This window comes from Macaca mulatta, chromosome 12 (genome assembly GCF_049350105.2).
Source record: "Macaca mulatta isolate MMU2019108-1 chromosome 12, T2T-MMU8v2.0, whole genome shotgun sequence".
Taxonomy (NCBI): Eukaryota; Metazoa; Chordata; class Mammalia; order Primates; family Cercopithecidae; genus Macaca; species Macaca mulatta.
Window position 1 is genome coordinate 74,973,598 of NC_133417.1, and position 12,639 is coordinate 74,986,236.

Sequence of the window (12,639 nt, forward strand, 5' to 3'; positions counted from 1 at the left end):
TGTCTCAAAAACAAACAAACAATGAAGTGTTGAAAACAAAAACCAATTACATATGCAAGGAAAGGCATATATTTGTAAAACTATCTTAAGTACAAAATATCTAGATTCCAAAGAAATAATGATTTTTTTTTCTCTTGCAGACCACTTTACTTGCATTGTGAAGGTACTTTTTACCCTACTGTACACACAGGCTCTTGCAGAACTCTCAGTTAAATGCAGCGAAGAAGATAGGTCAGCCTGGAAACATGCGGGAGCTCTCAAAAAGGTAAGTCTCTTTCTAAATTTGTCATTTAGCAGGTAGGTGAAGTCATTTAAGCTGGGGATATTGAGTGAATAAGAGTAGGTGTTAAAAAATGAGTTACTGGTATTTTAATTGTAAATTGAGCACCTACAGGCTCAAAAACGTTTTCGCTGAACAATGAGGCCTTCTGTATCTGTGTCTAAACCTCATCCTTTTATCCCTTTATATTTCAGCAGTTTGTTTTGCCTTTTCTGCAAGCCTTAAACTTAGAGAAGTTGTAAAAATTGTGCTAACACAGTGAGCACATGGTAAAAGATCTGCAGACTTATCTATTGTATTTGCCACTTTTTCTTCTTGTCCCTATCCCCAATCACAATCCAAAGATAGCTTTTGATGCACCACTTCTAAATTTAAAATCCTAGCCTTTTCTTTTTTTTTTTTTTTCCTCTCTGTCACCTAGGCTGGAGTGCAGTGGCACAATCTCAGCTCACTGCAACCTCTGCTTCCCGGGTTCAAGCAATTCTCCTGCCTCAGCCTTCTGAATCGCCGGGACTACAGGCACCTGCCATGATGCCCGGCTAATTTTTGTATTTTTAGTAGAGTCAGGGTTTCGCCATGTTGGTCAGGCTGGTCTTGAACTCCTGACCTCGTGATCCGCCCACCTCGGCCTCCCAAAGTGCTGGGATTATAGGCGTGAGCCTCTGCGCCCGGCCAGTCCTAACCTTTTCTTAATAATGCTTCTTGAAATATTACCTTTTTTCATGTTAGAATATATACAAGTTCTCAGCAAACTCAGAGGAACTCAGTTTAAGCTAAATTATGTAAACCATTTAGAAAAATTACACTAAATGTAAATACTTTCAGTAGCTTGAGAACGAATGAGATACTATAGAGCTATAGAACCGAAGAACTGACTGAGTGGTTCAGCTTAGAGATAGGTAAAGAAGAAAATTGCTTCAGTGTTTATTTGTTGAAATTGGTAGGAAAAAAATAATAGGTATAGTATAAATTGAACCTTTTGATTGGCTCACAGTCTTAAGGGGTTTTAAAATGTCATTAAAACTTTTTTTGTTAAAATCATATCTACTTGTATCAAAGGAGACAGAACCAATTACAAATACAGGAAATGTATTCAATATAATCTTCACTGTTACCAGTTTACTCTCAAATCACAATTATGTGTACATTTAATATATCATCACAGAGTTCACTATGTCTTAATTATGGGTTAAGGATAATTATGTATTATGTGTCAGTTGGCCATCAAACCCAAGTACAAGGCCAATCTCCTGCCACTGAATAGAGATGTTACTTTTTTAGTCAAAACATAACTGTCTAAGCCTCAGCTTTCTCAAAGGTAAATGAAAGGTTTAGACCATATGATTTATTTTTATTTATTTTATTTTATTTTATTTTTTTTAAATTTATTTATTATTATTATACTTTAAGTTGTAGGGTACATGTGCATAACGTGCAGGTTTGTTACATATGTATACTTGTGCCATGTTGGTGTGCTGCACCCATCAACTCGTCATTTACATCAGGTATAACTCCCAATGCAATCCCTCCCCGCTCCCCCCTCCCCATGATAGGCCCCGGTGTGTGATGTTCCCCTTCCTGAGTCCAAGTGATCTCATTGTTCAGTTCCCACCTATGAGTGAGAGCACGCGGTGTTTGGTTTTCTGTTCTTGTGATAGTTTGCTAAGAATGATGGTTTCCAGCTGCATCCATGTCCCTACAAAGGACACAAACTCATCCTTTTTGATGGCTGCATAGTATTCCATGGTGTATATGTGCCACATTTTCTTAATCCAATCTGTCACGGATGGACATTTGGGTTGATTCCAAGTCTTTGCTATTGTGAATAGTGCTGCAATAAACATACGTGTGCATGTGTCTTTATAGCAGCATAATTTATAATCCTTTGGGTATATACCCAGTAATGGGATGGCTGGGTCATATGGTACATCTAGTTCTAGATCCTTGAGGAATCGCCATACTGTTTTCCATAATGGTTGAACTAGTTTACAATCCCACCAACAGTATAAAAGTGTTCCTATTTCTCCACATCCTCTCCAGCACCTGTTGTTTCCTGACTTTTTAATGATCGCCATTCTAACTGGTGTGAGATGGTATCTCATTGTGGTTTTGATTTGCATTTCTCTGATGGCCAGTGATGATGAGCATTTTTTCATGTGTCTGTTGGCTGTATGAATGTCTTCTTTTGAGAAATGTCTGTTCATATCCTTTGCCCACTTTTTGATGGGGTTGTTTGTTTTTTTCTTGTAAATTTGTTTGAGTTCTTTGTAGGTTCTGGATATTAGCCCTTTGTCAGATGAGTAGATTGCAAAAATTTTCTCCCATTCTGTAGGTTGCCTGTTCACTCTGATGGTAGTTTATTTTGCTGTGCAGAAGCTCTTTAGTTTAATGAGATCCCATTTGTCAATTTTGGCTTTTGCTGCCGTTGCTTTTGGTGTTTTAGACATGAAGTCTTTGCCCATGCCTATGTCCTGAATGGTACTACCTAGGTTTTCCTCTAGGATTTTTATGGTATTAGGTCTAACATTTAAGTCTCTAATCCATCTTGAATTAATTTTCGTATAAGGAGTAAAGAAAGGATCCAGTTTCAGCTTTCTACTTATGGCTAGCCAATTTTCCCAGCACCATTTATTAAATAGGGAATCCTTTCCCCATTTCTTGTTTCTCTCAGGTTTGTCAAAGATCAGATGGCTGTATATGTGTGGTATTATTTCTGAGGACTCTGTTCTGTTCCATTGGTCTATATCTCTGTTTTGGTACCGGTACCATGCTGTTTTGGTTACTGTAGCCTTGTAGTATAGTTTGAAGTCAGGTAGCGTGATGCCTCCAGCTTTGTTCTTTTGACTTAGGATTGTCTTGGAGATGCGGGCTCTTTTTTGGTTCCATATGAACTTTAAAGCAGTTTTTTCCAATTCTGTGAAGAAACTCATTGGTAGCTTGATGGGGATGGCATTGAATCTATAAATTACCTTGGGCAGTATGGCCATTTTCACGATATTGATTCTTCCTATCCATGAGCATGGTATGTTCTTCCATTTGTTTGTGTCCTCTTTTATTTCACTGAGCAGTGGTTTGTAGTTCTCCTTGAAGAGGTCCTTTACATCCCTTGTAAGTTGGATTCCTAGGTATTTTATTCTCTTTGAAGCAATTGTGAATGGAAGTTCATTCCTGATTTGGCTCTCTGTTTGTCTGTTACTGGTGTATAAGAATGCTTGTGATTTTTGCACATTAATTTTGTATCCTGAGACTTGCTGAAGTTGCTTATCAGCTTAAGGAGATTTTGGGCTGAGACAATGGGGTTTTCTAAATATACAATCATGTCATCTGCAAACAGGGACAGTTTGACTTCTTCTTTTCCTAACTGAATACCCTTGATTTATTTCTCTTGCCTAATTGCCCTAGCCAGAACTTCCAACACTATGTTGAATAGGAGTGGTGAGAGAGGGCATCCCTGTCTTGTGCCAGTTTTCAAAGGGAATTTTTCCAGTTTTTGCCCATTCAGTATGATATTGGCTGTGGGTTTGTCATAAATAGCTCTTATGATTTTGAGGTACGTTCCATCAATACCAAATTTATTGAGCGTTTTTAGCATGAAGGGCTGTTGAATTTTGTCAAAAGCCTTTTCTGCATCTATTGAGATAATCATGTGGTTCTTGTCTTTGGTTCTGTTTATATGCTGGATTATGTTTATTGATTTGCGAATGTTGAACCAGCCTTGCATCCCAGGGATGAAGCCCACTTGATCATGGTGGATAAGCTTTTTGATGTGTTGCTGAATCCGGTTTGCCAGTATTTTATTGAGGATTTTTGCATCGATGTTCATCAGGGATATTGGTCTAAAATTCTCTTTTTTTGTTGTGTCTCTGCCAGGCTTTGGTATCAGGATGATGTTGGCCTCATCAAATGAGTTAGGGAGGATTCCCTCTTTTTCTGTTGATTGGAATAGTTTCAGAAGGAATGGTACCAACTCCTCCTTGTACCTCTGGTAGAATTCAGCTGTGAATCCATCTGGTCCTGGACTTTTTTTGGTTGGTAGGCTATTAATTATTGCCTCAATTTCAGAGCCTGCTATTGGTCTATTCAGGGATTCAACTTCTTGCTGGTTTAGTCTTGGAAGAGTGTAAGTGTCCAGGAAATTATCCATTTCTTCTAGATTTCCAGTTTATTTGCGTAGAGGTGTTTATAGTATTCTCTGATGGTAGTTTGTATTTCTGTGGGGTCGGTGGTGATATCCCCTTTATCATTTTTAATTGCGTCGATTTGATTCTTCTCTCTTTTCTTCTTTATTAGTCTTGCTAGTGGTCTGTCAATTTTGTTGATCTTTTCAAAAAACCAACTCCTGGATTCATTGATTTTTTGGAGAGTTTTTTGTGTCTCTATCTCCTTCAGTTCTGCTCTGATCTTAGTTATTTCTAGCCTTCTGCTAGCTTTCGAATGTGTTTGCTCTTGCTTCTCTAGTTCTTTTAATTGTGATGTTAGGGTGTCGATTTTAGATCTTTCCTGCTTTCTCTTGTGGGCATTTAGTGCTATAAATTTCCCTCTACACACTGCTTTAAATGTGTCCCAGAGATTCTGGTATGTTGTATCTTTGTTCTCATTGGTTTCAAAGAACATCTTTATTTCTGCCTTCATTTCGTTATGTACCCAGTAGTCATTCAGGAGCAGGTTGTTCAGTTTCCATGTAGTTGAGCGGTTTTGATTGAGTTTCTTAGTCCTGAGTTCTAGTTTGATTGCACTGTGGTCTGAGAGACAGTTTGTTATAATTTCTGTTCTTGTACATTTGCTGAGGAGTGCTTTACTTCCAATTACGTGGTCGATTTTGGAGTAAGTACGATGTGGTGCTGAGAAGAATGTATATTCTGTTGATTTGGGGTGGAGAGTTCTATAGATGTCTATTAGGTCTGCTTGCTGCAGAGATGAGTTCAATTCCTGGATATCCTTGTTAACTTTCTGTCTCGTTGATCTGTCTAATGTTGACAGTGGAGTGTTGAAGTCTCCCATTATTATTGTATGGGAGTCTAAGTCTCTTTGTAAGTCTCTAAGGACTTGCTTTATGAATCTGGGTGCTCCTGTATTGGGTGCATATATATTTAAGATAGTTAGCTCTTCCTGTTGAATTGATCCCTTTACCATTATGTAATGGCCTTCTTTGTCTCTTTTGATCTTTGATGGTTTAAAGTCTGTTTTATCAGAGACTAGTATTGCAACCCCCGCTTTTTTTTGTTCTCCATTTGCTTGGTAAATCTTCCTCCATCCCTTTATTTTGAGCCTATGTATGTCTCTGCGTGTGAGATGGGTCTCCTGAATACAGCAGACTGATGGGTCTTGACTCTTTATCCAGTTTGCCAGTCTGTGTCTTTTAATTGGAGCATTTAGTCCATTTACATTTAAGGTTAAGATTGTTATGTGTGAACTTGATCCTGCCATTATGATATTAACTGGTTATTTTGCTCGTTAGTTGATGCAGTTTCTTCCTAGCCTCGATGGTCTTTACATTTTGGCATGTTTTTGCAATGGCTGGTATCGGTTGTTCCTTTCCATGTTTAGTACTTCCTTCAGGGTCTCTTGTAAGGCAGGCCTAGTGGTGACAAAATCTCTAAGCATTTGCTTATCTGTAAAGGATTTTATTTATCCTTCACTTATGAAACTTAGTTTGGCTGGATATGAAATTCTGGGTTGAAAATTCTTTTCTTTAAGAATGTTGAATATTGGCCCCCACTCTCTTCTGGCTTGGAGTTTCTGCCGAGAGATCTGCTGTTAGTCTGATGGGCTTCCCTTTGTGGGTAACCCGACCTTTCTCTCTGGCTGCCCTTAAGATTTTTTCCTTCATTTCAACTTTGGTGAATCTGGCAATTATGTGTCTTGGAGTTACTCTTCTCGAGGAGTATCTTTGTGGCGTTCTCTGTATTTCCTGGATTTGAATGTTGGCCTGCCCTACTAGGTTGGGGAAGTTCTCCTGGATGATATCCTGAAGAGTGTTTTCCAACTTGGTTCCATTTTCCCCCTCACTTTCAGGCACCCCAATCAGACGTAGATTTGGTCTTTTTACATAATCCCATACTTCTTGCAGGCTTTGTTCATTTCTTTTTCTTCTTTTTTCTTTTGGTTTCTCTTCTCGCTTCATTTCATTCATTTGATCCTCAATCGCAGATACTCTTTCTTCCAGTTGATCAAGTCGGTTACTGAAGCTTGTGCATTTGTCACGTATTTCTCGTGTCATGGTTTTCATCTCTTTCATTTCGTTTATGACCTTCTCTGCATTAATTACTCTAGCCATCAATTCTTCCACTTTTTTTTCCAAGATTTTTAGTTTCTTTGCGCTGGGTACGTAATTCCTCCTTTAGCTCTGAGAAATTTGATGGACTGAAGCCTTCTTCTCTCATCTCGTCAAAGTCATTCTCCGTCCAGCTTTGATCCGTTGCTGGCGATGAGCTGCGGTCCTTTGGCGGGGGAGATGCGCTCTTATTTTTTGAATTTCCAGCTTTTCTGCCCTGCTTTTTCCCCATCTTTGTGGTTTTATCTGCCTCTGGTCTTTGATGATGGTGATGTACTGATGGCGTTTTGGTGTAGGTGTCCTTCCTGTTTGATAGTTTTCCTTCTAATAGTCAGGACCCTCAGCTGTAGGTCTGTTGGAGATTGCTTGAGGTCCACTCCAGACCCTTTTTGCCTGGGTATCAGCAGCAGAGGCTGCAGAAGATAGAATATTTCTGAACAGCGAGTGTACCTGTCTGATTCTTGCTTTGGAAGCTTCCTCTCAGGGGTGTACTCCACTCTGTGAGGTGTGGGGTGTCAGACTGCCCCTAGTGGGGGATGTCTCCCAGTTAGGCTACTCAGGGGTCAGGGACCCACTTGAGCAGGGAGTCTGTCCCTTCTCAGATCTCAGCCTCTGTGTTGGGAGATCCACTGCTCTCTTCAAAGCTGTCAGACAGAGTCGTTTGCGTCTGCAGAGGTTTCGGCTGCGTTTGTTATTGCCCTGTCCCCAGAGGTGGAGTCTACAGAGACAGGCAGGTTTCCTTGAGCTGCTGTGAGCTCCACCCAGTTCGAGCTTCCCAGCAGCTTTGTTTACCTACTTAAGCCTCAGCAATGGCGGGCGCCCCTCCCCCAGCCTCGCTGCTGCCTTGCCGGTAGATCACAGACTGCTGTGCTAGCAATGAGGGAGGCTCTGTGGGTGTGGGACCCTCCCGGCCAGGTGTGGGATATGATCTCCTGGTGTGTCTGTTTGCTTAAAGCGCAGTATTGGGGTGGGAGTTACCCGATTTGTGTGTCTCAGTTCCCCTGGCTAGGAAAAGGGATTCCCTTCCCCCTTGCGCTTCCCAGGTGAGGCAGTGCCTCGCCCTGCTTCAGCTCTCGCTGGTCGGGCTGCAGCAGCTGACCAGCACCGATTGTCCGGCACTCCCCAGTGAGATGAACCCAGTACCTCAGTTGAAAATGCAGAAATCACCGGTCTTCTGTGTCGCTCGCGCTGGGAGTTGGAGACTGGAGCTGTTCCTATTCGGCCATCTTGCTCCGCCCCCCAACAATAACCAGACCATATGATTTATAAGGGCACTTCTGTTTCAATTCTGTTATTCTAAATTCTCAAAATGAATTTCTGTCTTTCTTGAAATATTTTTTCCCCTTCTTGCTGGTTAATTCTTAGGCAGTTTTTCTTTTTGTAATTATCTTTAGTTTTTCCTAATTTTTTTTTTTTTTCTTGAGACAGGGTCTCACTGTCACCCTGGCTGTAGTGCAATGGTATGATCAGGGCTCACTGCAGCCTCAACCTCCTGTGCCCAAGGGATCCTCCCACCTCAGCCCCGATGAGTAGTTGGGACTACAGGCTTGTGCCACCCCGCACGGCTCATTTTTTGTATTTTTAGTAGAGCTGGGGTTTCACCATGTTGCCCAGGCTGGTCTTGAATTCCTGGACTCAAGGTGATCTACCTGCCTTGGCCTCCCAAAGCGCTGGGATTACAGGCGTAAGCCACCTTGCCTGGCCTATTTTTCCTAAATATTCTTTTAATTTTTCTGACTGCAATGTAATCTGATATTTGGATTGTTAGTGCTTAGATAGTATTCAAATCAGGTATATTAGGTGTCTGTGCTGTGTCATTATTTAAATATGTTTCCTTAGTAAGCTGTCTAATCATAAAAATTACACATTTAAGAAATTTGCTGATATAATTTGGGTCTACCTCTATTTACAATTGATGTAATTTAGGTAACTGTTCAGTACAGTTTTTTCCTGAACCTAATAATTTAGTTATTTTTAAAAAACACTTAATAAAATACTTTATATGAGACAGATTCTTATCAGAACATTAATTAGAAGCATATTGGCTTATAGCCATATAAATATATATTAGTATATTAGTTTATAGCTATATAAATATATAATTTTCTTTAGTGAAAGAAAATTAAAAATTATGATAATCTATAGTTTGGTTTACTACATGTTATTAGATTTTTGTATAACAGACATAAACATTTAGACACATAGCAGATTGTAAATGCCTGTAATACCAATAACTATACTGTAGTACACTATTTTATGTTGGGTAATTGAGGATCTGTGGCTTTTGGTTTCCAATGGGGGAGTTCCTGGAACCCATCCATCATGGAAACTGGGAGACAACCATATTTATGAGTGACAAAATATACCATCGTGACCTCTGTAACTACTTGGATTTCTGCATCATTGATTCCTCTTATTTTTTTCACTTCCTTCTTTATGTCTTCTCCCAACCTTTTCCTCCCTTTCTTCATTGAATTTCACTGATTCACTTCATCTCTTTAATTGCATGTGTTTGGCATAATAATTGTAATGAAAACATATTTTTGCCAGATCTAATCTGGCCTATGGTAGTAAAAATATAGGTACTATATATTTTTTGAAGGGGTGTTAATTTGATAATGAGATTTAGTTCTGAAAAAGTCATCATTACAGTTAGTGTAAATCGTACTTTTTTGTCAATGGAATTTCTGCTAAGAGTATTTATACTAGAATTTCTTTTCTTTTTTCTTTTTCTTTCCTTCCTTCCTTTTCCTTTTCCTTTCTTATCTTTCTTTTCTTTTTTTATTTTTGACAGGGTCTCACTCTATCACCCTTGTTGGAGTGCAGTGGCATGATCACAGCTCACTGCAACCTCAAACTCCGGGGATCGATTGATCCTCCCACTTCAGCCTCTGAAGTAGCTAGGACTACAGGCGCACACCACCACACGTGGCTAACTTTCCCATTTTTTGTGGAGAGGAAGTCTGGCTGTGTTGGCCAGGCTGGTCTTGAACTCCAGGCCTCAAGCAGTCCTCCCACCTTGGCCTCCCAAAGTGCTGGGATTACAGGCATGAGCCACTATGCCCAGCCTACTAGAATGTCTTAGTCTGGGATCCTTGGATAGGTTTTATTGTTTTGTTTGTATTTTTTGTTTTGTTTGGGGTGTGGTATCATAGCATCCAAAATATATTGAAATAAAAAACTTTAAGAAGTACTATAATTTAGACAAAGTATTCTATCCAACACAGACTCTCTTGCATCTCTTGACCCTTGATCCTTTTTAAAATTTAACCCACATAATTTTGCCGCCTCCCCCTTATGATTCTTCTTATCTCTATTTTAGGTCTTTCATCCATGTTCTCAGAAATTATCTTTCTTAAGCTTCATGAGCCTACTTTTTCTTTTATTCAGAGATTGCCTGTGTAAAATATGTTTTCTTAATACTTTGTATTGTGAAGAATTCTCAATACAAAGCGGTGAACATTACATTATATTTAACTTTCTGATATGATATAAAACTTGCTGTGTGTAAAACAAGCACTCAAAATGTATGTTAATAATGACTTAAAAATCAGTTACCACTCAGTAACTTACTTAGCTGATCTGAACAGAAATACTATTCTGTTGTACTCTTTGAATATTTTACTCAAAAAGGTATATTGCATTTAGGAAGCTTTTAGGCTGAATTGTACATTTAGAGAAACTTAACTATGCCACATTAATAAATAGCAAATCTATGGTAGTATTTTGAGTTTTCTACAAATCTATGGTAGTGTTTTGAGTTTAGGTGAACTCTGTCTGTTTAAGAGATAGTTTACTTAATTTTAAAAACATGATACATTGCTGTTTTGATATTTAGTGGGATATTGATTCTTGGATATGTAATCTATAGGTCATTATATTTAACAAGTAATCATACTGTTAATTAGATAAGGATGGGGCGAGTCACATGATACAAAGAGAATCATTGCAGAGTCAGAGTCATTGTTATAGTTTAGAATCAGGACATAATACTACATGACTGAGTGAATATGGCGGAAAGCACAGGAGTAATTTAAAGATAATGCAAAGAACTGATTACCAGAAGAGGCACACCCAAGCGAGTTCCAACGTCCAGTATTCCAAAACTTCAATATTACCAAAATAAATTTCATCAGTTAATTAGCAAGTATTTCTTGCTCAGCTTTTTGTTATGCAGAGGGATACATGGAAAATAAAAAGCATAATTCCTGATATTTTGGAATTTACAGTCTAGTTTGAAAGAGCATAGTAACATGAAGGAAACAATGAGGAACTACAGAAAGACCAAATATCATCCAATAATAAATTCTCTGATCCAAACTATCAGTGCCTTAAAAGTTAAGGTTAAACTTACATTCTGTGGTGTTTGTCCCTTCTTATATTTTAGGATTTTAAAAGTATAGATAATAAGTAGAATAAAGGACATCATAGCAGTTCTGACTTTATCCCAATTTACATATTATGGTACTTTGCATGTTACACTTTCTATTTTAGTGAATATAAAAAGAGGTGCATTTCTTTAAGTATAAAGATTTTATTGAAATAAATTTGAATTCATAAAAAGCCATTATTTTTTCTTTCTTATAAAAATGGAAGTAATCACTAAGATCAACTTGTAGACTGTTACTTAATGTCACTATCTGCATATTCTGTAATAAATATATTGTTGTATTTTTATGGTGTATTATTTTAATAAATCCTCAAAGACATTTGAGGGAAATTGTAAAAGAAAAAAGTTGTGGTCTATATTTTTTCTATTGTATGCACATATTATATGCATATATTATACCACTATAATGACTATATTTTTTTAAAATTTGACTCTTTTCACATCGTAAATATTTTTTGTACAGCTTAAATTTGCCACATTCACTGCTTAGAAAATGTTTTTTAAGTTAGTATTCCATTTTTTAGGTAACTCCCTCACTCTTGTTGGTCATTTCTAGTTTCTTGCTGTAATAGTGCTGTAATAGATGTCTTGTACATACAGCTATTTTTTTTTCTTTTGGATTATATCCCAGGAAAGAATTCCCAGGGGTGGGAGTTACTGGGTCAAAAAACATGACTTACATATGTTTATTTACATATAATTATGTAATTTATAAGCTGTCTTTTAAAGAAGTATTGGAATAGCTTTGACCACCTACCCAGTTTCATTGTGAATCCAGAGGTGTACAGTTTTACCCAAATTTTGAAGAAGCTCATATGCTTGAAAAATAATATGATCACAGTTTTACTCTACTCATTAAAAATTACTTCCAATGTAAATTTCTTATAATTTTCAATGACCAGTGTAACTTATATTTTAATTTTTTCAGAGTACATGTGATGCAGAAAAGTCTTATGAAGTGTTACTGAGCTTTGTGATAAGTGAACTATCTAAAGGAAAGTTATACCATGAAGAAGGAACTCAGGAGTGTGCAATGGTATGCTTTTGCTAAAATCAGATGTAGTGGTTATTTAGTAAAAAATTTACATTTTCTTGCCATTATGAAAGTAATTTTTGAAAACTCTTATTTATTGTAGACTGACTTGTTCTAATTTTCTTTTTTAACTTTAGGTTAACCCTATTGCTTGGTCTCCTGAATCCATGGAAAAGTACTTACAGGACTTCTGCTTACCTTTTCTCAGAATCACCAGCCTTCTTCAGCACCATCTTTTTGGGGAAGATTTACCTAGCTGCCAGGTAGATAATTTGGGATAGGTAGGAGGGAGCTTTTTTGTTTTATTTTAGACGGAGTCTCTCTCTGTTACCCAGGCTGGAGTGCAGTGGCACAATCTCGGTTTACTGCAACCTCCGCCTCCCAGGTTCATGCGATCCTCCTCCCTCAGCCCCCCTAGTAGCTGGGATTACAGGCACACACCACCATGCCCAGCTAATTTTTGTATTTGTAGTAGAGACAGGGTTTTCACCATGTTGGCCAGGCTGATCTCAAGACTCCTGACCTCAGGTGATCCACCTGCCTTGGCCTTCCAAAGTGCTAGAATTACAGGTGTGAGCCACTGCATCAGCCAAGCCTTGTTTTTATAGTAAGCTATTTTGTTTTAAATATACTGATATGTAGTGTAGTACATATGTAACTCA

The 12,639-nt window shown here is 38.2% G+C and overlaps 1 protein-coding gene across 6 annotated transcripts in view; it reads left to right on the top strand.

The window, feature by feature from the left end:
* UBR3 (ubiquitin protein ligase E3 component n-recognin 3) overlaps positions 1-12,639 on the top strand; it is a 268,381-nt gene that overhangs the window by 226,895 nt on the left and 28,847 nt on the right. For all 6 annotated transcript variants that reach the window (XM_015110341.3, XM_015110343.3, XM_015110344.3 and 3 more), the window contains 3 exons: positions 141-265; positions 11,873-11,980; positions 12,115-12,240. In XM_015110341.3, the coding sequence (XP_014965827.1) occupies positions 141-265; positions 11,873-11,980; positions 12,115-12,240 (359 nt within the window). The remainder of the gene's footprint in view (positions 1-140; positions 266-11,872; positions 11,981-12,114; positions 12,241-12,639) is intronic.